The sequence below is a fragment of the Zea mays genome, chromosome 3, assembly GCF_902167145.1.
Source record: "Zea mays cultivar B73 chromosome 3, Zm-B73-REFERENCE-NAM-5.0, whole genome shotgun sequence".
In the NCBI taxonomy this organism is placed as follows: Eukaryota; Viridiplantae; Streptophyta; class Magnoliopsida; order Poales; family Poaceae; genus Zea; species Zea mays.
This window is the reverse complement of record NC_050098.1, coordinates 215,134,476-215,156,373: the sequence shown is the minus strand read 5'-3', so window position 1 is coordinate 215,156,373 and position 21,898 is coordinate 215,134,476. Positions and strand designations below refer to the sequence as shown.

At 44.9% G+C, this 21,898-nt stretch overlaps 2 protein-coding genes across 5 annotated transcripts; one reads left to right on the top strand and one right to left on the bottom strand.

The window, feature by feature from the left end:
- Positions 1 to 5,673: 5,673 nt before the first annotated feature.
- LOC103651365 (histone acetyltransferase HAC1-like) lies at positions 5,674 to 6,560 on the bottom strand. The gene has a single exon (NM_001320145.1). It carries the CDS (start codon positions 6,543 to 6,545, stop codon positions 5,928 to 5,930), a length of 618 nt encoding a protein of 205 aa, NP_001307074.1. The 5' UTR covers positions 6,546 to 6,560; the 3' UTR covers positions 5,674 to 5,927.
- Positions 6,561 to 7,989: 1,429 nt separating this feature from the next.
- LOC103651364 (protein MALE DISCOVERER 1) lies at positions 7,990 to 18,144 on the top strand. Of its 4 annotated transcripts, none has more exons than XM_008676981.4 (13): positions 7,990 to 8,286; positions 9,131 to 9,409; positions 9,498 to 9,630; positions 14,328 to 14,399; positions 14,648 to 14,791; positions 14,872 to 15,000; positions 15,133 to 15,197; positions 15,310 to 15,720; positions 16,090 to 16,280; positions 16,382 to 16,514; positions 16,604 to 16,758; positions 17,335 to 17,526; positions 17,630 to 18,144. In XM_008676981.4, exons 2-13 carry the CDS (start codon positions 9,313 to 9,315, stop codon positions 17,888 to 17,890), a joined length of 1,983 nt encoding a protein of 660 aa, XP_008675203.1. In that variant the 5' UTR covers positions 7,990 to 8,286; positions 9,131 to 9,312; the 3' UTR covers positions 17,891 to 18,144. The 4 variants fall into 4 exon arrangements, with proteins under 4 accessions (XP_008675203.1, XP_020406105.1, XP_008675204.1 ...); XM_008676982.4 differs by lacking the exon at positions 7,990 to 8,286 and adding an exon at positions 8,767 to 8,929; XM_020550515.3 differs by lacking the exons at positions 7,990 to 8,286; positions 14,328 to 14,399 and adding an exon at positions 8,833 to 8,929.
- The last annotated feature ends 3,754 nt before the right edge of the window (positions 18,145 to 21,898 follow it).

Below are 21,898 nucleotides of genomic sequence, written 5' to 3'. Positions count from 1 at the left end.
ACTTGCTTTATTTCTTGGTTGATTTGTTTTCGCCCTCTCTTTCGGACTCAGTTTTATTTCTAACGCTAACCTCGGCTTGTAGTTGTGCTTAAAGTTTGTAAATTTTAGTTTTCGCCTATTCACCCCCTCTAGGCGACTTTCAGTCTTGTACTGGAGGTGCCAACCTATTGAATACAGATGTTTGGGGTGCCCCCCAAGCGGGGTACCACGGCATCCCAAATCGATATGGTGGCATGCCCCACATTTGATTTAGGACATATGGTGGAGGTAAATATGTGTATGGATATGGCATAGGTGGATAAGGGGGTGGAGGTGTACATGTAGGTATGTTAGGTCTCAATTGGACAGTATGACCTTCCATTTCTTCCGAGCGGTGGGGCGGTCCAATCGGTCTTACCTGACATTGCTCACGAATGGGCGAGCGAGGTCGCTTTGCTGGCCGGTCACTGGGGCCAGCCTTCTTTTTCACATATTTGGACAATAATTGATCAAAAGTCAGGCCGGATTTGACCAGCCGACCAGCTGCTTCAAATGTATTTATTTTCCACGTACCTATCTCTGGTCGTTGTGGTTTGAAGGTACGTGGTCGTTGCGGGTCTTGAGTATGATCGGGCCGTCTGCTGGAATTCTCTGGATCGTCCGGTGTGGTCCCGGACCGTCTGCGCCTGTGCGTCAGACCGTCCGAGATGCACAGCACGGGCTCCTGCTCCTTGGTCTGCGCTTGCCTCCCAGCGCTGGAGGTCGTGATGGTCACCTTAAGAGTCTCCCCTCCATCGGTAGTCTTCTCGGCCACCACTTTCCTGCAAGAAATTTTATGATTCCCATCGGCCTCTCTTGTGTTGCCGATGATTATCTCTTTGTCTTTGCCCTTATCGGCTGTGTTTGGCCGAACCAGGATCCTCTTGCCCTCAAAATCAATCATGTTGATCGGAAAGGGCTCCATGTCCACCTGCATTTCCTGAAATTTCAATCGTCCTTCATTAATGGCCGATTGAATCTATCGACGGAATACATTACAATCATTAGTGGCATGAGAAAATGAGTTATGCCACTTGCAGTATGCACGACGTTTCAGCTCGTCGGCGGATGGAACAATGTGATTTATTTTAATGTTGCCATTTTTGAGTAATTCATCAAATATTTTATCACATTTACCAATATTAAATGTAAATTTAACCTCCTCTTGCCGTTTCTTTTGAACCGACTGCAAGGAGGAACAAGCCGAAGATTTGGCCTGATTTGGCCAAACCATTTCAGCATCATATACCTCTGTTGATTCGTCGTTCGAGCTACTTTGATCGCACTCTACTATGTGGACATTGTGACGAATGGTTTTGGCAGTCTTTTTGCTTCGGCTTTCACAGGCCAAAGCTCTCTGGTGTAATTGTGCTAGCGTGAAAAATTGGATGCCTTCTAATCTCTCTTTTAAATAATATCACAGTCCATTAAAGGCTAACCCTGCTAGCTGTTTTTCTGCTAAGTGTATTTGGAAGCATCAGTTTCTTGTATCCTGGAACCTCCGGATGTATTCATTAACCGATTTGTCCTTCCCCTTTCGTAGGGCCACTAGGTCTACCAAATCTAACTCATAATCACCAGAGAAAAAGTGGTCATGGAATTTTTGTTCTAAATCCCCCCATGACGAAATAGAATTAGGAGGTAAAGTGACGTACCATGCGAACGCAGTTCCTATTAAAGACAACGAAAATAAACGCACGCGAAATGCTTCTGTGTCGACCAATTCTCCTAATTGTGCTAAAAACTGGCCTATGTGTTCGCGCGTGTTTTTTCTTTGGTCACCCGAAAATTTTGTGAATTCGGGTATCCTGGTTCCCTAGGGGTATGGGTGGTGATCAAATCGGCTGTCATAAGGTTTCCGATATGATTGCCCCCCAGGCACCATGCTTACTCCGAGCTTATCTTGGAACGCCCCGGCTATTTCCTCCCTCACTATATCGATGGCAGCCGGTGCGAGACCACTAGCTCTCTGGTCAAACATAGGTGGGGTTGGCTGGATATAAGCGTGTTGTCCTCCCCCACTGGTTTGAGCTATGTGGTGCATTGCTATTTGCCCTATATGACTCATAGGATTGATCGTTCCTTTCCGACCTTCTAGGCGGGGCCGAAAAGCTTTACTGGGCTCTGGATTTTGTATTAATGGGCTGATGCATTGCATAGTGTGATGGGAAGTGTTGCTGGGACGGGTGAGGATTCAGGTAACAATCCTCCTCAAAAGACTCATGCGCGGACTGTCCGGACATGTACCCGGACCGTCCGTGATTATATGCGGACCGTCCGCCTATGTGGACCGTCCGTCGTTGTAGGCGGACGGTCCGACTGGGTAGTTTAGATTCTATGCCATATGTGGTGGCTCGGGTGCATGTCTGGGTAACTCATTAAAAACGGGCCCAGCTGTTATTGGCCCGGACGGTCCGCGCTCACGTGCGGACGGTCCGGGCATGTGCAGATCGGCTGTTTTACTGCCGATTTACGGTTGCTCAGGGTATGTGTCCATCGGCATCCCATAAAGGGGTTGTGTCTGGTCGTGACAACCTATAGCCGATGTATTACGCATGTTACCCCCTAATTCAACCTCGTGCGATGGAAAATTTGCAATACTAGATTTATCAAATGCACGTACTAGTCTCCTATAATCATTTTGCATACCCCCTATGATATTCTGCATTTGTCCTCGCTGTTCATCTACATAATTCTTAAGAGATTGTAGCTCGTTTGTATTACTTACATTGGGGATATCTGGTGTGGGTCGGAGCGAAGCCGGATCCGTCGCCCGTTATCGGACGACTTTATTGTTCCTGTCCACCTTGAAGTGGGCCAGGAACTTTGCTCTCGCCTCTTGAATCAGCTGCTCCTTATGCTCCTCGAACTGGAGTTGTTCGTCAGCCGGCAAGGTTTCCCAAGTCGGCTCTATAATGTTGCTGGGGAAGACTTCAAAACTATCCCTTGAACCGGCCACTGAGGGCCGATTTGATGGGTCTAGATGTGTTGTCCCCAGCGGAGTCGCCAAAAAGTATGTTGACACCTTTTTAGGGCGCCAATAACTCAACACGAACCAGCGACGGTGCTCTCTGCATAGAGGCGGACGATCCGCGGCCTGGCGCGAGGCTAGGGTTTCCTACCTGACGGCCGGACGGTCCGCGCCCTGGGGCCGAATGGTCCGTGCGTGCGCAAGGACGACGGAAGATCGCCAACGGCGCCTGGATCTCGCTCCCAGGAGGGACCCCGTCGGGGAGGAGAGATCCTAGGAGTTGTCTAGGCTCGGGCAGACCGACCTAGACTCCTCTAATCGATGTAGAGTCGAAGAGAAGCGGAGAATTTGGGGATTGAGAGGTTAAACTAGAAGTAGACTAGAACTACTACTAATTGTACATGAAATAAATGCGAGATAAAAGTGTTATTGATTCGATTGATAATTATAAATCGGTCGTATACCTCTCTATTTATAGAGGAGGGGGCTAGACCCTTTACAAACTAATTTCCGAGCTAATCCCGTGAATCTAGCTAATAACCGTAGCACAAAACTCGGAACCATAAACTGCTCTGCGCACGCGCGGACCGTCCGCCAGCTCAATTTAGTGCTCAACAGAAGTTAGAAACATAGATTTACTTTCACCTCCACATGTGGCTACAACCCTCTTGCCTGCTACAAAATGACACTGATGTTGCTGCCGATGCAAATTTCCTAGATTTCCCGGAATGCCCACTTCTGTCGGGAGGAAGACATGTTTCATAATTCAGACCAAAAACTATACAGCCAGCTCGGCTGGAAGACATCTTTCAAAATTCAAACAAAAAATTATACAACCAGCTTGGCTGTAAGACATCTTTCAAAATTCAGACCAAAAATTATGCAGACAGCTCGACTTGAAGATATAGTGGAACAAGCATTGCACTTTATTCACCATTCACACAGAAGAAGACCTTCCAAAATGTAGTAGCGTCGGGCGGATGTCCTCATGACAACTGCTGGTACAAGGAGAACTCACGGTGACGACGAGGGAGAACTAGCGGCGGTGGGGAGGTAGGGCCCTAGCAGCAAGGGGAGGGAAGGAGGGGAAGATAGCCTTGACGACGTCGAGGAGAGAGAGCCCTAGCGGCTGGGCCAACTATGAGTCTGTTTGGTTGGGCTGTGACTGTGAAAAAAGTTGATGTGGGCTGTGAGCTGTGAAAAAGCTGTTGTAGGCTTTAAGCTGTTAAAAAGCTAAAAACCGTTTGGTGGAAACCACTAAAAAATGTTAAAAATTCTTCGATATATGTTTTTATAGTTCCATCCGAAAAGCCACTAAAATCAGGTCCAGAGATGCTTTCAGATTTACACTACGAGAAAGTCGGCTTTTAGAAAAAGCTGCTTCCTGGATCCAGCCCTTTGGTTGGCTTTTGGCTTTTAGGGGGGCAAAAGCCAAAGCCAAAAGTCAAACCAAACACACCCTATGTCTTTTTGTGGCGGCTGGGACTGCTTTCGTGGCGAGACGAGCAAGAAACCCAATTCACGCCTATTTTTTATGGGTATGGAATACACGGGGATAGCAAAATTTGGCGCCACATTGATTTTCGGGAGCCATCGGAAGTTGGAATACTCTAGCTAAATGTACTGACAAAATGAGGGGATATAAACTTAATCTCTACTACTATTAGAGCATCTCTAAGAGCTCTCCATAAAACGACTCCTCAAAATCAGTTTTAAGGGACATCTAAATAATAAGTGGGAGTAAATTTTAATCCTTTCTCCAACAGATCCTTTAAAGTAGCAGTTTGTTTCTGGGGAGCCCAAAAAACCCCTCATTTGTAGCTACAAATGAGGGAGTTTTAAGGGCTATGAAAAAGTTGGGGGCGCTTTAGGGGAACTGTTGGAGACATGTTTTTGTGTTTTTCCAAAAAAAATAGATTTAGGGGAGACTTCTGGGGAGCTTTTGGAGATTCTCTTAAGTACATAACGTACGCGTTCACAAACGTCCACGGCGCACGTTCTGCCCCAGCCGCGCCACCGCTCGATGCATGCAGCATGTTCCTGCCCCTACGGTACGTCTGTACCACGCCCAAAATGCAGAAGCACCCTTAGCACAAAATCAGGCAGCGCCTTCACCCACCCGCTCCTGCCTTCCCCTGCCGCCTTCACTGTGCCCCTGCCCTTCCCCACCGCACCTACGTCGTCTCCACCGCAATCACCGCGACGGCTTTACCATGTCCCCACAATCACCGCAGCGGCCAGATCCCACCTCGGCTACTCCCGCCCTGGCTCCTCGCCGCAATCACCGCAGCGGCCAGATCCGACCTCGCCCAGCCCATGGCACACGCCCGAGCTGCCCGCGTCCCCCAAAATCCGCCCCAGATCCTCCATCGTCGACAGAGCGTGCAACCTCAATCTTCACCACATCGCGGCGATTGCGTCCACGCCCCCGCCTCGCGCCCTCGTGTTGACCGCCCCGCCCCCACCGCGTACATCAAGCCGAGGAGCCAACACCGCACCCCCGCGTGCGTCCCTGCCCCCGCGCAGTCCGGAGGTCCGTGCCCGCTCCACCCCTCAGAGATTTCTCCCTCGCCGAGGAGCTGGAGGCGACGGTGGCGTGGCTACGTCAGGAGAAGGAGGTTGCAGAGGACGCCACGCGCTACGGTTCCGCTCCAGTGTCGCGCACTCCTCGCGCCTCCGCTTCCCGTGGGCGTCCAGGTAGCTGCGCCTGGAGCTGCCCAGACCGCCGCTGTTGCTGCTGAATGAGCTCCGCGCGCTGGCGTTGTTGTTGCACCGCTGCATCCTGTCGTTGTACCCGCGGACACGCAGGTCCGGCCATGGCTTCGAGAACGCGCGGTCGGCGGCGTCGGACGCGCCGTCCCTGTGCCCCGCGGCGCGACGGTGGATCAGGCCCTAGAGGCTCCACGCCTTGCGCCACCGCGGCGGCTTCTTCGCGGGGCTATGGAAGGCAGCGTCTAGGCTGGCGGAGAAGTCCTCGACGAGTGAGTTGGTGCTGAAGCAGTGGTCGAAAAGGTCTTCGGCGTGGTGGAAGTGGTAGAACTCCGAGCTGCCCATTGCAGGGGATTCCTTGCCGTTTACAATGGCGGCCGGTGGTGCGTTCATTGGAACAGGTACATGTCGACGCATGTACCAGAAGATCAAGCATCTTTCTTAGCTGCTGGAGAAGCATTTGCCGAGCTTCTGCGTTTTGAGCATCACGGACAGCAGTTGATGGATGGTTCGTTAACTTGTGAGGATGAGTAACCACTCCTTTTTGGAAACAAGAGTTGCACACATCAAAATCTGGACAAATCTCGCACCGCCAGCCTTGACCAGATTCAATATCATGACTGCAGACATTGCACGTAGTGACAAATGCTGGTGCAGTTGGATTGTGTAGGTGGTACAACACCATCATTGATGAATGCTTGGCGCATCGAAGTGTGTCATACTGATAATGATTTCCTTGGCAAAGACTAAGGAATGCCTGTCTGGTGTCAAAGAACTCACTTTCCAATATGTCATCTCTATCTTTGGTATCTTTGGGCACCCCAAAAATATCAACCGGATGGAGCATATGTGTGTCTCTATTATTACTTGGGTGCCTCTCCCTGTCGTCAAGTTGATGTTCTTCCGCTCAAGGAATCTCATCAATATTTTTGCCAGCAGCAGCTGCACGGGCCTCTGCTTAAGTCGTTTAAATAGCCAATCTTCTATATGATCACTAAGAACAGTTCTCGGCAAATATTTTGCCCCAATAACAGCACTCTGTGGTAAAGGTTTGCGTAGCCCACATTTGACCTCCTCAACATAGCAATTGGGGCAAGAATATTCAGCTTGTCCTCCATCGTTCCTTCTTCCATTAAATAAAGCACAAATTTGATGTTGCCAACATTCACATTTGGTTTTCCTGATTTAGACACAGTCGCATCAGTTGGACCATTTGTTTCATTCTTAACCTCAAGGGCGGTTTCACTTGTCTCTTTGTCAACCGACAAGTTTTCTTGCTTGATATGAGAATTAATCTCACTGGGAACACCAGGAATCACATTACACCTTGATGCAGACAGATTTCCATCAATACCATAACTAATTTTTATGGGCTTTTGAGGAGCTCGCATGTCAGCCTTTGCATCAACCTCTCGTTTCAGATATGATGTCTTGTTATTGTGGTCAAGCTGCTCAGGCTGTGTTTCCTGCAATGCAAAGCCTGAGTTTACATGATAATTGGAGACTACAGACATATCATTCTCTAGGCCACTAGGTGATGGATGATGCGTCTTCAAGCGTTTTGGAACAGATGGTTGATCATCAAATGCTTCAACTGACATTGGGTCAACATCCATTCTATCACCTTTTATCCCGTTCATGATTGTCTGAGGCACACTTTGTTGAGCAAGTTTTCTAGACTCGAGAGCTTTTTGCTTAGATGCCTGTTCAATTGATTGGCGCAAAGACTCTAGGTTGCTGAATATTTTTTCTAGGTAGCTAGGACGATGAATTAACCTGAGATGACTATGTTGTTTATACATATAGACTGTTGTCAGTATAAATTAGGTTTGCTGATGTAGCCTAATTCACATGCTTCTGCAAACATGGTGAATGATCAGATTTCAATGTATATGGTTATGACTTATCTATTCTCGTCAAATAATGTGAGATATTGAGGTGAATAATAAATTATGTGTTTCTTATCTCCAAGTAATCGTTATGCACTAATATTTTAATAACGAGAGCATAGAAACGATAAATAGTGTTTCTGTATCCCAATATATCTTATTATTATATGTTGACTCCGTAGCAAAGCACGGATATACACCTAGTAGATTTATTAAGTTTATTTCAGGAGCTGTTGGAAAGCAGATTTACTACTATTTCTCTAAATCATCAATTTAAGAAGTTCTTTCGGGTGAAGTTGCTCTAAGCACGAAAACGCACACTAGAAACTCCTCTCGTTTGCGCGTCCCCACCTGGCCGGCGCAGGCCCCACCGCACGTCTCTTGAGGCCTTGTTTGTTTGGGTCGGATTGGTGAGTCGGAATAATTCCCGGCCGGATTGCTTCTCTAATTTATATAAACTTTGATTAGCCGGAATGATTCCGGGTACAATCCGACGCAAACGAAAGTCCTGAACCAGCCGCGAATCGCGAGTCGAGACTCGCGAGGCGCGCGCGCCTGCCGTTCTCCGCCTCGGGTCGCCGCCGGTAGCCGGCCACCGTCCCCGCCACGACGGATCGCAAGCTGGCGAGGAGCTCCGAGCGACTAAGGGATCCACGCATCCAGCCGCCGGCCGCCAGGCCGCGGCGCCCCGAACCACGGGTAAGAACCCATCTCTGCAGCGCCTCCGCGAGTCTGCAAGGCCATCGGCGTCGGTCGATCGCATTTCCTATCAGCTCGTCGCGGAAACCCAGCTCCGATTTGTTGCCTCTTCCCTTAACAAGCTCTTCGATTTTTTTTTATTTTTCATAAAAGTAGCTGCAACCTGTTTGGGATCGTTAACCTGGTTTAACTGTCCTCTTCCCCTTTGCACAAATTTCTTTTCCCCCTTCTGAAGCACAGCATTTTGGCGTCGCTGCGATGTCCGGCCGCGATTGGCAGCAATGGGGGCGGCGGAACAATGTCAATGCGGTGCGGGCCATATTCTATTGCCATATGTGATGGTGGTGTATTATCCAGTTTTTAAAGCCTGCTTCTCTAATCCTGGCGTGGAATCGTCCTACTCCTACAGGTGGCGGGGGAAGAATTCCATTCACGTCTGTCGCTTAAAAAAAAAAAAGAGTGTGTGTGTGTTTTTGGCTTCGTCGTGTCGCCTCGCGCCTAGCGTTGTTGGTTTAGTCTCTGTCTACTACGAGTCTACGACTACGCGTTCCTCCAACAGCGGACGACCGCTGTTTCCCTCCCCCTCCCGCCCGTCCTCTCTCTTCCCCATCTCCTTCTCCTCCGTTCCCTCACCCGCTGCCGTGTAAGCACCCCTCGCTCTGTCCTACGAATCCTCTTTTCAGTTTCTCGATTCGAATCGCGTGATCGCCAGGCAAAACAAAAAGGCGCTAGAGCTGTTTGTGTTGCTTTATGGTGATTGCAAGTTTCCTCTGCTCCCCATCGCCCTTTTCTCTGGCGCCTCTGACTCTCTGAGCTGTTCCCGTCTGTTTCCTCTTGCACGCAGGCGCGGAGCGGGTGTGAGGCTGCAGTGCCTGGGTGGAGCTCGCGTGGTCCCTGCAGCGGCCGCAATGCCTGCCCCACGCGCCTGACCATGCATTCCAGGCTGCTCAAGAGGCTCGCGAAGAGGATCATGTGACGGCACCTTGCCGTCGTTTCGACCATCGCGCGCCTGCGGGACGGGGAAGCATGCGGAGGATGGATGGCTTCATCTCGTCGTCGTTGGCGCTCGTCGTGCTGGCGCTTCATCTTAGCGTGGATGGCTGCTCGGCGGTCAACCTTGAAGGTACGGGCCTGCGTCTCGCCACCGGTGCATGGTTTCGGCGCTTGCATTGTCCTACTGACTTGCCGCGCGTTCCCTGTGGCGTGCGCAGGGTCGATACTGCTCAAATTCCAGTCAAGAGTGGAGGAGGATCCGTATGGCGCCATGGTAGGCTGGAGCCCGCGCGACAGCGATCCCTGCAGTTGGAACGGCGTGCGCTGCGTTGATGGCAGAGTTGTAACGTTGTGAGTTGGATGCTCTCCCCTTCTGTGCAGTGGTTCGAATTTCCATTTCACCGTATCAGACTATCAGCATCGATCATAGTGATAGCCAACAACGAACGTTTCGTTTCCCTGTTTAACGGGTCTTCCATTTGACTATCTTTCACGGCGGAAGAGTGTAGTGGCTTGGTTTACTTTGTTGTTCAATCGATCTTCGTGGTGACGCCCGTACTTTTGGTTAAAACGTTCCCCCTTTGCAGTTATCACGGTTTGACTTTACATTAAATACATCTGTTCTCTACTATATTGAAGCATCAGTTTTCCTAGTTCTTCTCTCTACTTATATTGAAGCATCAAATTTCCTTATTCCACGGTTTCACTGTCGTTGTGCCCTCTCACATTTAAATACTAAAAAATGCTAAAATTATGTATAAATGGAGATTCAAAACATGATTGTTGACTCTAAACCCATATTCCCACCCATCTATAGAACAGAACACACATGTCTTTCTGTTTTACATTCTGTAATTAAGTGTGAATAGAAACAATAGCAATGTACGAGCACTATGCACCAGTTTTTGTTTCGAGTTTATCCCAACACAAGCATGCTTCTTCTTAATTCAGACAAGTTCTAAAAGAAATCTAGCTGTTCAATGGTTGACAGAATGGGTACGATGATGAGGGTTTGAATGTGTAGATAATGAGTTGTTATGGCGGCGACTAGGGTTGAGGGAACCTAAGGTGATTGGCCAGGAGCCTTGCCACGTCTGAGAGGGAATGATTTTTCTTATTAATTTTTGATTAATCAGATTGATACATCTTCTCTATTTATATAGAGAGGCTTACTAAGAAAACATCCTATCCAAATCAATCTAACTTATCTCTTTTCTTATTCTAACTAACCAAATCAATCTAAGTTATTCCTTTTCTTAAACTAAATAAATCAAATCTAAGGGGGTGTTTGGTTTCCCTGACTTCCTTGGAAGGAGTATTGCTATAGTACTTCAGTCCACATGGCGCTCCCACCACACCCTTCTAGGTGATGTACGACCGACCCTAGCTGCCGATTCTTCCGAACTTCACGGTGGTACCTCAAACAGAGGTGATTGACGCCCTCCTATGCGACTGCAATACCTTCCTCGTAGAGTTTTGTGAGCATCATCTCTAGGTCCAGCAGTATGCTAAGCACTACTATGACAACCGTCATCACGAGCTTGAGTTTGCGGTGGGTGATTGGGTGTGGTCCCATCTACTCCATCGATCGACGCATTCGCTGGAGTCCGGATCCTAGGGTAAGCTTGGGCCCCGCTATGTTGACCCCTTCTAAGTGTTAAAGCACGCCTAGCAGGTAGCTTATCGCTAGCTTCTAGCATGTGCTTGTCTCCACGACGTATTCCACGTGGGGCTACTCAAGCCGTTCGTGGGATTCCTGTCTCCTCGACGACTCCATCGTCTGTGCCACCCGTATAGGATGGTCATTTACTGTCTGAGCCAGAGCATGTGTTGCACACCCAACTACGTTGGGGCACCTAGCATGTCCTCGTTAAGTGGCATTGGCCTACCTAGCGACGACACACTTGGGAGCCGTTTCAACAACTCAAGGATCTCTACACCGACACCTAGCTCGGCAAGCAACTATTCGAAGAGGTGGGGATAGAAGTTATGATTGGTATCTTCCTATGCACATCGAAGTGGTGGGTTGATGTGCGGGAAACCCTAAGGACCAGGGCAAGAGGTGCCCCGGGGGCTGGGTCAGAAGCGACAAGAGGGGCGCCCCTAGGGCCGAGGCGTGAGGTTGCTCCATGGCTTGAAGGAGCCCAGAGGACTGAAACTGTAAGGTGCCTCAAACTCGACACGACATGAGTGGTATCCGCGGACCACATGATTGTAGCGCATGAGTCCATTTTAGGAAATGAGATTGCATAAAGATAAGTTTGAGTTGGTTTAGGAAATAGATTTGGGTTGTTAGCAAAAGGGAGTCCAAATCTACAAGGATTCATCCTCTAATTTGCTTGGAAGCCAAGTCCTTTAGGGATTACAAATATAGGGGCAATGTAACCTTTTGAAAGCAAGCAAGGCAATTATCTTGCTTGCCTCAAGGGCCATCTCCCAAGTCCATTTTGGCGCTTAAAGATACCCTTCCCCAGACCCCGCGTAGTGCGGGAAGCCTACGACACTGGGTATGCCCGCCTCAAGGGCCATCTCCCAAGTCCATTTCTCGGTGCTTAAAGACACCCTTCCCCAGACCCCGCACAGTGCGGGAAGCCTACGACACTGGGTACGCCCGCCTCAAGGGCCATCTCCCAATTCCATTTCTCGCTCGCCTACTCCTTGTGCATAAACATGGTTCCTATGTACCGTCGGTAGTACACGCCTCGACCATCGATCTATAACTTACGCAACCATGGTAGGGTTCCAGATCCTATCAGGAGCGTTTTATATCCCACTTGCATAAATTTCCATGCACTCTGGAGCATCTCTAGTAACTAAAATTTGGTGTAATATGCCCTTGAACATACTACACTTCAAATTATTTCAACCTTTTAAAAGCATAAAGTGAAAGACTTTGAGTAGATTACTCAATTACTTTTTATCTGTACTTGCCATGAATACATTGTCCAGACTCCTATATAATGCAACATTCCCAATTAGTTTTCAAATGAAGCCTCTGAGCAAGCTCATTTTTTTGTGTATTAGAGTGGTTTCTTGACTCAACCAACCTGAACAAGTGGCTGCATGTAATTTTATATGATTGATTTCTATTGCTGGTGACATTTTTTATACACACGAGGAGATGTTAGTTTGCAAGGTCAAGCAGTGCACAAGAAGAACATCTTTAGGTATTTAGGATCAATGCTATATAGAGTCAGGGATATTGATGAAGATGTTAGCCATAGAATCAAAGCAGGGTGGATGAAGTTGTGTAAAACATCTAGCGTTCTATCTGACAAGGGAGTACTACAGAAGTTAAAAGGAAAGTCTTATATGACAACAATTAGACTTGCTATGTGTATGGTGTAGAATGTTGGCCTACAAAAAGACGACATGTTCAACAGATAAGTGTTGTGAAATACACATGTTGCGTTGGATTTGTGGCCATACAAGAAGATATCAAGTCTAGAACAATGATATACGTGATAGGCTAGGGTATCACCAATCGAATAAAAATTTGTCCAACATCGGTCGAGATAGTTTGGATATGTCCAACAGAGACCTCCAGAGACACCGGTACGTAGTGGGATCCTAAGTCATGATGGCAATGAGAAGAGAGGAAGACTAAAGTCGATATGGGAAGAGATAGTAAAAGGAGACCTGAAATGATGGAATTTACCTAAAGATTTAGCCTTGAATAAGAGTGCATGGAAAACAACTATCAATGTGTCAGAAGTCCGAACCTTAAGTTGTGAGTTTTGTTGGGTTTTAAGTCTAGCCTAACCCAACTTCCTTGGGTAAAATGTTATTGGGATCCCTATGGGTAAAATGTTATATTCTGCCTACATTAGATTTTAGGAGCCACCATTGGTGTACACATAGTTCTTCATGTCAGATTCTGCCACAACCCTGTCCCAACTTCCATCGCATGCTTCATGTCGACAACACTACTTTTGCTGTTGTCGATTCTTCATGTGACATGCAGGACATCATCTTCAAGCGATGGTGTTGTGTCACCCCTACATGTCGGCTATCTGCAATGGTAGCAACCTTGCAGCAGATCAAGAAGATGAAGGAGCTTGCAAGGCTTCAAGCGTGAAAGATGCATGAGCTCCAGGCATCGGCAGTGGTGCGAATGCAAGCTGCTACGCACAACCTCCTAGGTTATCAATAGGTGCTAGAGATGCGTGATCTGCAGCTGATTCAGCCTCGTACCCATTTGCAACACCTCCAAGTTGTGCTTTGCTACACGAGGGATCTCAATCTCATTCGCATTGTCGGGAATCTTGGGCATGCTACCCCCCCAGTGGGTGGTGGGCATGCTATGGCGAACTCAAAGTCTACAACGACTACGGTTGGGGAGGCACACCCCTCCTTGTCGTTCTCCATCGAAGCCTCCTCTTTTCTCTGTTGGATGTGGACTACACCATGGAATCTAGGTGGTTGTACATATGCAACTACGTAGCTCAGATGGTGCCCATCTTCAACCGAAGAGGCCAAAAAAGTAATAGTCTAAATATATTTTGAGTTAAGAATAATAAAATAAACCAAGATGTAAGAGGCTTATTTTTACATGTTAAATTTGTGTGGTTGTAGCTCAAGGACGACCTGATTGTCTAGAGGGGTATAGTGTTAGAGGCGTATGTCATAGGCCTAGGTTGACAATATATCCCATTAGTGTTAGGGTTGGTTAGAGATAAGGACCACTTGCTTAGAGGTCAAGTAAGAGATAAGAAAAGATTCGCTTGTTCAGGGGTCAAATAAGACATAAGAATCATTTGCTTATGGATCATATAAGCCTCTCTATATAAGAGAAGACATATCAATTTAATCAAGCAAGAATTAAGAAAGAAAACCCTTCCGTTTTGCTCGGCGTGAGCAAGACCCCAGACCGGCCCACCTGTGCTCCCTCAACCCTAGCCACCGCCATAACAAGTGCCATGTGCCAAATAAGATGAGAACGTTAGTTTTAATTTTTTTGCTGCTGCAGTTGTTTTTTTATATACTTTGGCTATTCTATGTCATTAGCATCTGGAGTACTCTATTTAGTGTGAACTATCTTTTTCCAGAAACCTGAAGGATCTCTCATTAAGAGGCACCCTAGGTCCAGAGCTAGGAACTCTTAGCCATCTGAGGGCTCTGTAAGTATAGCCATAAACTTCTGTTATTATTTTTTAGTTTATACAGACCTTTAAATTTCCTTTTTACAATGCAATAATATACAGTTCTCTTGCGTGTTTGAGGAAAAACTATAGTGATATATTAATGCTTTTGCAAGAATATAAATTGTCATTTGTTGGTTAGATTAGAGTGGCAATTTGATATTCTAGTATTTGACCAGTTGCTACATCCATGACACAATGATTGACACCTAGCTATCCACTTGCAGTGTACTCTCCAATAACTTATTCAGTGGATCAATACCTAAGGAATTGAGTGCTCTTACAATGTTGGAGATACTGGATTTAAGCAACAACAACTTGAGTGGGGAAGTTCCACAAGAGATTGCAGAAATGCAATCACTTAGGCAGTTGTAGGTTTCTGAGTGATTAATTTTGTGAAAGTTTTCATCAGCAATAAATACAATGTCATTATATTTTGTCGCTTCTGCAGATTGCTTTCCAATAACTGCTTTCAGTGGCCTCTGACCCAACATTCCTATGGGAACTACGATCAGGAAAATGATTTCAATATTTATGATAATCTTGGGAGGGGTAATATGAATCGAAGAGCTGAGAATGGGTAAGAGAAAAAAATAGTTCTATAAATTTCCTTCTAAGTTATCACCCGTTTTTCTTCTTTTTTGGAAATTACAAATTATATGCAGATCCTGATGGTAGCAGTTTTTTTTTGATCTTGATCGGATCGTTCTAGGTTGGAATCTGGTTCTTCTTCACAAGAGAACAAAAAGGACACTAGCAACCTTTCTGGTAATCCAAGTGAGTATACTAAGCTCAAGTCCTTGCATTTTCTTCTCCTTAACGATAAACAGCTTGTCAAGGAAAAAAACGAGTCGTGTCCGTAAATGATATCTTTGCTTGCTTTTCCCAGCTCAACTTCCTTCACAACACGAACCAAGAAATACAGCATCACACCTTACCCAGCGCAGGTTACTTCAAGATAGCAATCTTGCTGCACCTTCTCCTGCAAATGCCCTTGTTCCAGCTGCTGTTCCTGTTCCTTCCACTGGAACTGGTTCGTTTTCAGCATTTAGTCCCAACAATGCACCTGTACCAGCTGTAAATTCACCAAGTAGTCCACCGATGGTCCCCAGAACTACCTCCGAAGAAGATCAAGAAACAAGGTCCATCAAATGGCTTTATGTCATTGTACTGCCACTGGTCGCACTTCTTATGTTTGGCATCGCATGTATGCTTTTGCTATGCCGCACCAAGTCAGGGACAACAATAGGTCCATGGAAGACAGGGCTCAGTGGCCAGCTCCAAAAGGCATTTGTAACAGGTAAAGTTTTTATTTGCTATCTGATCCATCTCAAGAAGTAATCTTATCTTATGCGAGAAAAAAACATTTCATAGCTACCTTTTGCCTTTGGGGATCATTTTAAATAAAATATGCACAATTGTTCCACCTCTACATGCCAGCGGTTTGTATAAAGTGAACTAATGTCTTGCATCAAATACTTTCAACATATTATTTAGATTTATCCGAGTAACAATTTCATGTCTATTGATAGTGTCAAAATTCTTTGCTTCTTAATTTTTTTTTTAAAAAATTCCAGTAGGGGTTTCAACACTTCTGTTTCCTAAAAAAGAGTGTCAATATTTTCTACTTAAATTAACTCTATTTATTTCTGGTAATTTCCCCTTTTAGGAGTACCAAAGTTGCAACGCTCTGAGCTGGAAGGTGCGTGTGAGGATTTCAGTAATATTGTGGCAAGCTACCCACAATACACTGTCTACAAGGGAACCTTATCAAGTGGTGTGGAGATAGCTGTTGTATCAACCATGATTATCTCTAGCAAAGATTGGTCAAAACATTCGGAAGGGCGATTCAGGAAGAAGGTAATGCAATATATTTTCATTTGATTAACTCAGTGCACCTTGGTAGTTGCCCTTTAAACAAGCTTGTTTCGACCGCCTTACTTTTCTTCCTGACAACATAGATAGACTCACTGTCGCGAATCAATCATAAGAATTATATCAATCTGCTTGGATACTGTGAGGAGGAAGAGCCTTTCATGCGGATGATGGTGATGGAATATGCTCCCAATGGAACGCTATATGAACACCTCCATGGTATCAGTCGTTGAACTATTCCACATTTTTTTATGTCTACCCTCTGATCTTTGTGGTCGAATTGAAATGTTTTGCTTTATGTGTTGCAGTCGAGGGATTTGATCCTATTGATTGGAATGGTAGGATGAGGGTAATTATGGGAGTCGCATACTGCACGCTACACATGCATGAGCTCAGCCCTCCTATAACACATCCAGACATAAAGTCAAGTGCTATATTGCTATCTGAGGATGGAGCTGCAAAGGTACAAACGTGCATATGAATGTCAGCTTTTCTTTCTTTGAATATCTGGAGATTGGAGAATTCTACAGGGCATTTCCTAAGTCAGTGTCTGCCCAGATTTGATGATAAGTAGGAAACAAATATAGTACAAGACTCAAACTTCATCATTGAAATTGCTACCAGTTCTTTATGCAATTATACCCTTCGATTTAGAGTTATATTATCAATATTTGGTTAAAAGTATGAATTTGATGCACCCTTATCTACTGCATAAATTAGACGGAAAATTTCTAGTTCATTTGAACAGGAACTTTAGCTAAGCACTTTTTTATGAAACTAGGGTGTTGTTTGGTTCACATAATTATAACGTGATGGGTAACCGATAACGTTAAATTATGTTTGTTTAAGTTAAACCGTAATTAAATCCCACACTAAAAACTGATACCGACATATTCAAACAATCAAACTTATTATCGCTGTCACTCGAGTGTCAATCATTACCATTACCATTTACATTACAGTTTGTGAATCTAACAACATCTAGATAAACACTTGGCATAATGCTTTTCTCACACTAGTTCCTTAATTCTTTCCACAGATAGTAGACATGAGCGTTTGGCATGAAGTATATTCCAGAGAAAACGTGCCCAACGATGACGACTTAGTTGATCACCCGGAACGAGTAGCTGCGGATCCAGCTGGGAACATCTACAGTTTTGGTCTACTCATGCTGGAGATCATCTCAGGAAAGCCTCCATATTCCAAAGAAAAGGGTTCGCTTTTGAACTTGGTAATGACGACAAAGACGCTATGGATAATTACTAGTTATTGAATCTTCGAAAGTACCATATAAGGCATCTTAAAGTAACACCAAATGTCGTTATTTCTTTCAGGCTTTGGAGTGCATTAGGGATAACCGAAACATGTCTTGTTTGCTTGATCCTAACTTGAAGGATCACAAAGAAAAGGACCTAGAAATCATATGTGATTTGCTCTATGAATGCATCCAAAGCGATCCGAAGAAGAGACCAACCATGAGGGAGGTCACCACTAGATTGCGAGAAGTACTGTCAATTTCGCCTGAGGCTGCAACGCCCCGGTTATCTCCACTCTGGTGGGCAGAGCTTGAGATCCTTTCAGTTGAAGCAAGCTAGCGAAAATGTTCTTTGTTTGCAGCAACGAGGTACTTGTGCATATTGTAATGCAACCCTGTACATCCCTGTTGTATGTTTTCATCTTGTGTTGTAACTTTGGTGTCTGCGTGCTACAATTTTCCCTCCCCAGTGAATTCAGTTGCCTGGTATGTTTTCTCATTTGTTCCTCGCTTTCCCTATGTATACTAAACATACATGGTGTGAAAGTAGAAAATAAAAAACGCTTCATGCCGTCCAAGGGCTGAATGTAATCAGCAAATGTATAGTGTTCCATAGTTTTCTTTGATTCAATAACTAGTAATTAGTGTTTTGGAGGTTATTAAGTTACATTATTCCAACAAAGGTTCAAGGACTTGTTTGGTTATCTTTTTTCTTTCAAAGGGTGGCAAAAGCTTGCCACTTTTTTACTAGAATGAAAAGAGTTGTCCTAATTTTTAAGTGGAAACCGACCCAAAAACACACCACACAATCCCCAACTAACATCTAGGGAAGACATCACCGTGGTTCGTGTAGCTTCTTGATAAATAGTGTGGTGTCAACTGCCATGATCTTGAAGCCCTTATCAATGAGGACCCATGAAGATGCTCATACCATACCCTTGAAGCTTGTTTTCGTTTATATAGCGGCTTGAATAACCTATAAACATGATTAGGATATCTAGAGCCTTCAACCTTAGGAGGTTAATCAACATATGTTATTTTATTTATGAATCCATTTAAGGATGCACTTTTAAAACATCCATTCTAAATAGTTTTATGTTATAGTTGGATGCATATACAAGGAGGATATGAATGGCTTCAAGTCTTGCAATCGGTGCAAAGGTCTCTCCAAAATTCAAACCTTCAACTTGAAAGAACCCATTTGCAACTAGTCATGTCTTGTTCATCATAATTACACCTTGACAATCTTGTTTGTTTTAGAATACTCACTTTGTTTTAATGACTCTTGCATCATGAAGTTGTTTAGTTCTTTATGCTTGGCATTCACCCAATCTGGATCCTTAGGAGCTTCACCTATGCAATAGGCATAATGTAAGAATCAAAGGAGTGATGTTCAACAAATAAAGCAAATACTTGAGATCAAGTCATTACACCCATTGATGGACTCCATATGATGAGATCTTGTGAGTGAGCTTGTAGAAGTGATGTACTTTTTCTTTGAACCACTTGAGGAGTAGGTTTTGGAGCATCAACATCTTGAACATGTTCCATCATTTGATCTTGAGAGGCATAAGTGTCTTTATTTGACTGTCTCCCATCTTTATCGCCATGTTGTGGAGCATCTGATGAAGAAGGCATATATTGATTACTTGCACATCATATTCATCTTCTTTAGGCTTGATGGCCCTAACCAACATGTTCTTCATAGTCTCTTTCAATAGTTCATCACCTACATTATCAAGATTCTCATATGCTCCTTGGGAGTCGTTAGTTTCATATAACTCCACATTGTATGTTTCTTCTACCAAGTCATTGGCATGGTTAAATACTCTATATGCTTTACACTTCAATGAGTAACTAGGAAACCAATATCACATCTTCTTTAAAGCTTCCCTAGGTGTTGATGTTTCTTGTAGATATAGCATTTGCAACCAAATACCTAGAAGAAGGAGATATTTGACTTCTTCCCATTGAGCAACCCATAGAGGGTCTTTTCAAGCAATCGATGAGGAAATAAGTAGTTGGATGCACAACAAATGGTGTTTATTGTTTTAGCTCAAAACCTCTTTGACATATTGCACTCACAAGATTGTTCTCACAAGAGCGATCAATATGCGATTCTTTCTTTCTACAACACCATTTTGTTGAGGAATGTATGTTGTAGATACTTTATGCTTGATCCCAACATTGTCACAATATTGCACTATGTTTGTGTTGTCAAAGTTTTTCCTATTATTGCTTCTAGTTTTATTAATCTTGACTTCAAACTCATTTTGTGCTTTCTCGACAAACTTCTTAAACGTTGATGCAACTTCACTCTTTACTTGCCGAAAGAACACTCAAGTATACCTTGAATAGCCATCTACTATCATAAGACATTAGAGACTGCCTCTTACACTTGCATATGATGTTGGTCCAAATAAATTCATGTGTACGAGCTCTAGTGGGCTTGATGTTGACATGAATTTTTTGGCTGGATTGTATGAACAACTTGATTATCGGCTTCACATGCACTAAAAAGCTTGTCCTGCACAAACACAACATACTTCAAACCTCTAACCATCTTTTTCTTCAATAGTTTCTTGAGTGTGCTCATTCCCACATGAGGAAGCCTTCTATGCCATAACCACCCAAGTGATAACTTGGTTAATAAGTATGTCTTCAAGTTGGCGTCTTTAGAATTGAAGCCCACTAGATATAGATTCTTGTATCTAAAGACCTTGAATATGACTTGATCATTGTGCAAGGACCAAGTGCTCTCTATGGACTGGTTTTTGCCACTCTAGCACGGTGAACCACCCAAAACCCTATACACCTAGAGTTGAGTCACCCATAAGCTCTTCGGGTGATCATCAAACTCCTGGTCACCACCAAATCGTATAGGTGATGTAGATCATCAAGAGTAACAAGCACAAATTCTCACTTGACATATTGAACACTAATGAGAATGGTGGATTCACACTAGCTACTCCTGGTGCGCTAATGAGGCCGCTAATCATGTGACTATCAGCTATCAAGTTTTTCACCAGGCTAATAGTCGTCTAGAGGGGGTGAATAGGCGAAACCTAAAAATTAATACTTTCAAAACAACTTTGGATCCTGATTAGCGGTTAGAACAATATATTGCACAATCATAGTAGAGAGGATGTTCTTCTTGCCACTGTTGCTCAAACGAATACAGAATAAACTTGGGTGCAACACAAGTGATTTGAACAAGACCAAACTAAGAGAACTCAACAAGGGAGAGGGGAGATCAAATTACAAGCAAAACACACACAAAGAATCACGATGATTTGATTTACTAGAGTTCGGTTCCAAATGAACCTATTTCTGTGTTGAGGTGTCCCTAAGGACGAGGTCCCTTTCAACCCTCTCAAGCAATTCCAAAGATCAAGCTTGAGCCCTCGCTTTTCCTCAACTCAATCCGAGAGACTGGAGTCACCGCAAGGAACTCCGCAAACTTGGAGCCTCTTTCTAGCCTCTACAAATGATGAATTCACAAATCAAAGAACAAGAGCACAATAACGCAACAACACACTCTCACTTATATCTTTCTCAAGGCGCTATCACATATGAACACACACGACAATCTCTTTATGGCACTTGAGAGGCTTTGATTGATTAGGAGTGTTGCTCTAGTGTATTGACTTGAATGCTTGGCTCTTGTGTGTTGAAAGGGTTAGTTGGGGTGTACTTATAGCCCCAACCACCTAAATAATCGTTGAGGTCAAGCTGCAAAAACTACAGTTTATGCCTATGCACCGAATTGCTATAGTGCTAGTCCCGAGGTGCACTAGACCCCTATCAGATTGCTCCATTTAGTGATCATTCTGATAGAAAGTTGACCTATTAGGTGGCACTGGACCGGTCCGGTGACTCTCCGTACCAAGCCATGTCGGCGCCACATCTGCTAGTCGTTGGATTCTAAAGATGACCGTTGAACCTTGACTGGTCGAGTGAGCCACTGGTGCGAGATCCGGCGCACCATCAACTTCTGGCTTCAATTGCCCAATTTCAGAGCTCTATCAAAACGGTAGCCTATGATATCCTAGCCTAATAAGGTGCATCTTCTTTTTTGAAAGCCTGTCTCAAAAGAACCGCTGGGTTAAACATGCTTGACCAAGAGAAATATTGGGATGGGCGACGACCGAGAAGTCCTCTCTGGTGCGCTTGAGTGAGGACAAAGTGCACAGTAAAGACTCATGTTAGCCTATGGGTATGACCTATGATCTCAGAGGGTTGCTAGGAGTAAGTACTATCGGTCTGGGAGTGGACGGGGTGTTACATCGACAACATGTGGCAAGTGGCAAAGGATCCAAAGGCAGCATGAATCACAATCATAGCAACA

What these genes read in the sequence shown, in the direction of transcription:
- LOC103651365 (NM_001320145.1), bottom strand. Translation starts at nt 6,545, where the DNA reads ATGCTCCATCCGGTTGATATTTTTGGGGTGCCCAAAGATACCAAAGAT.
- LOC103651364 (XM_008676981.4), top strand. Translation starts at nt 9,313, where the DNA reads ATGCGGAGGATGGATGGCTTCATCTCGTCGTCGTTGGCGCTCGTCGTG. An exon ending in CTCGGCGGTCAACCTTGAAG is followed by an intron (nt 9,410 to 9,497) that starts GTACGGGCCTGC and finishes TGGCGTGCGCAG; the next exon opens with GGTCGATACTGCTCAAATTC. An exon ending in GATGGCAGAGTTGTAACGTT is followed by an intron (nt 9,631 to 14,327) that starts GTGAGTTGGATG and finishes ATCTTTTTCCAG; the next exon opens with AAACCTGAAGGATCTCTCAT.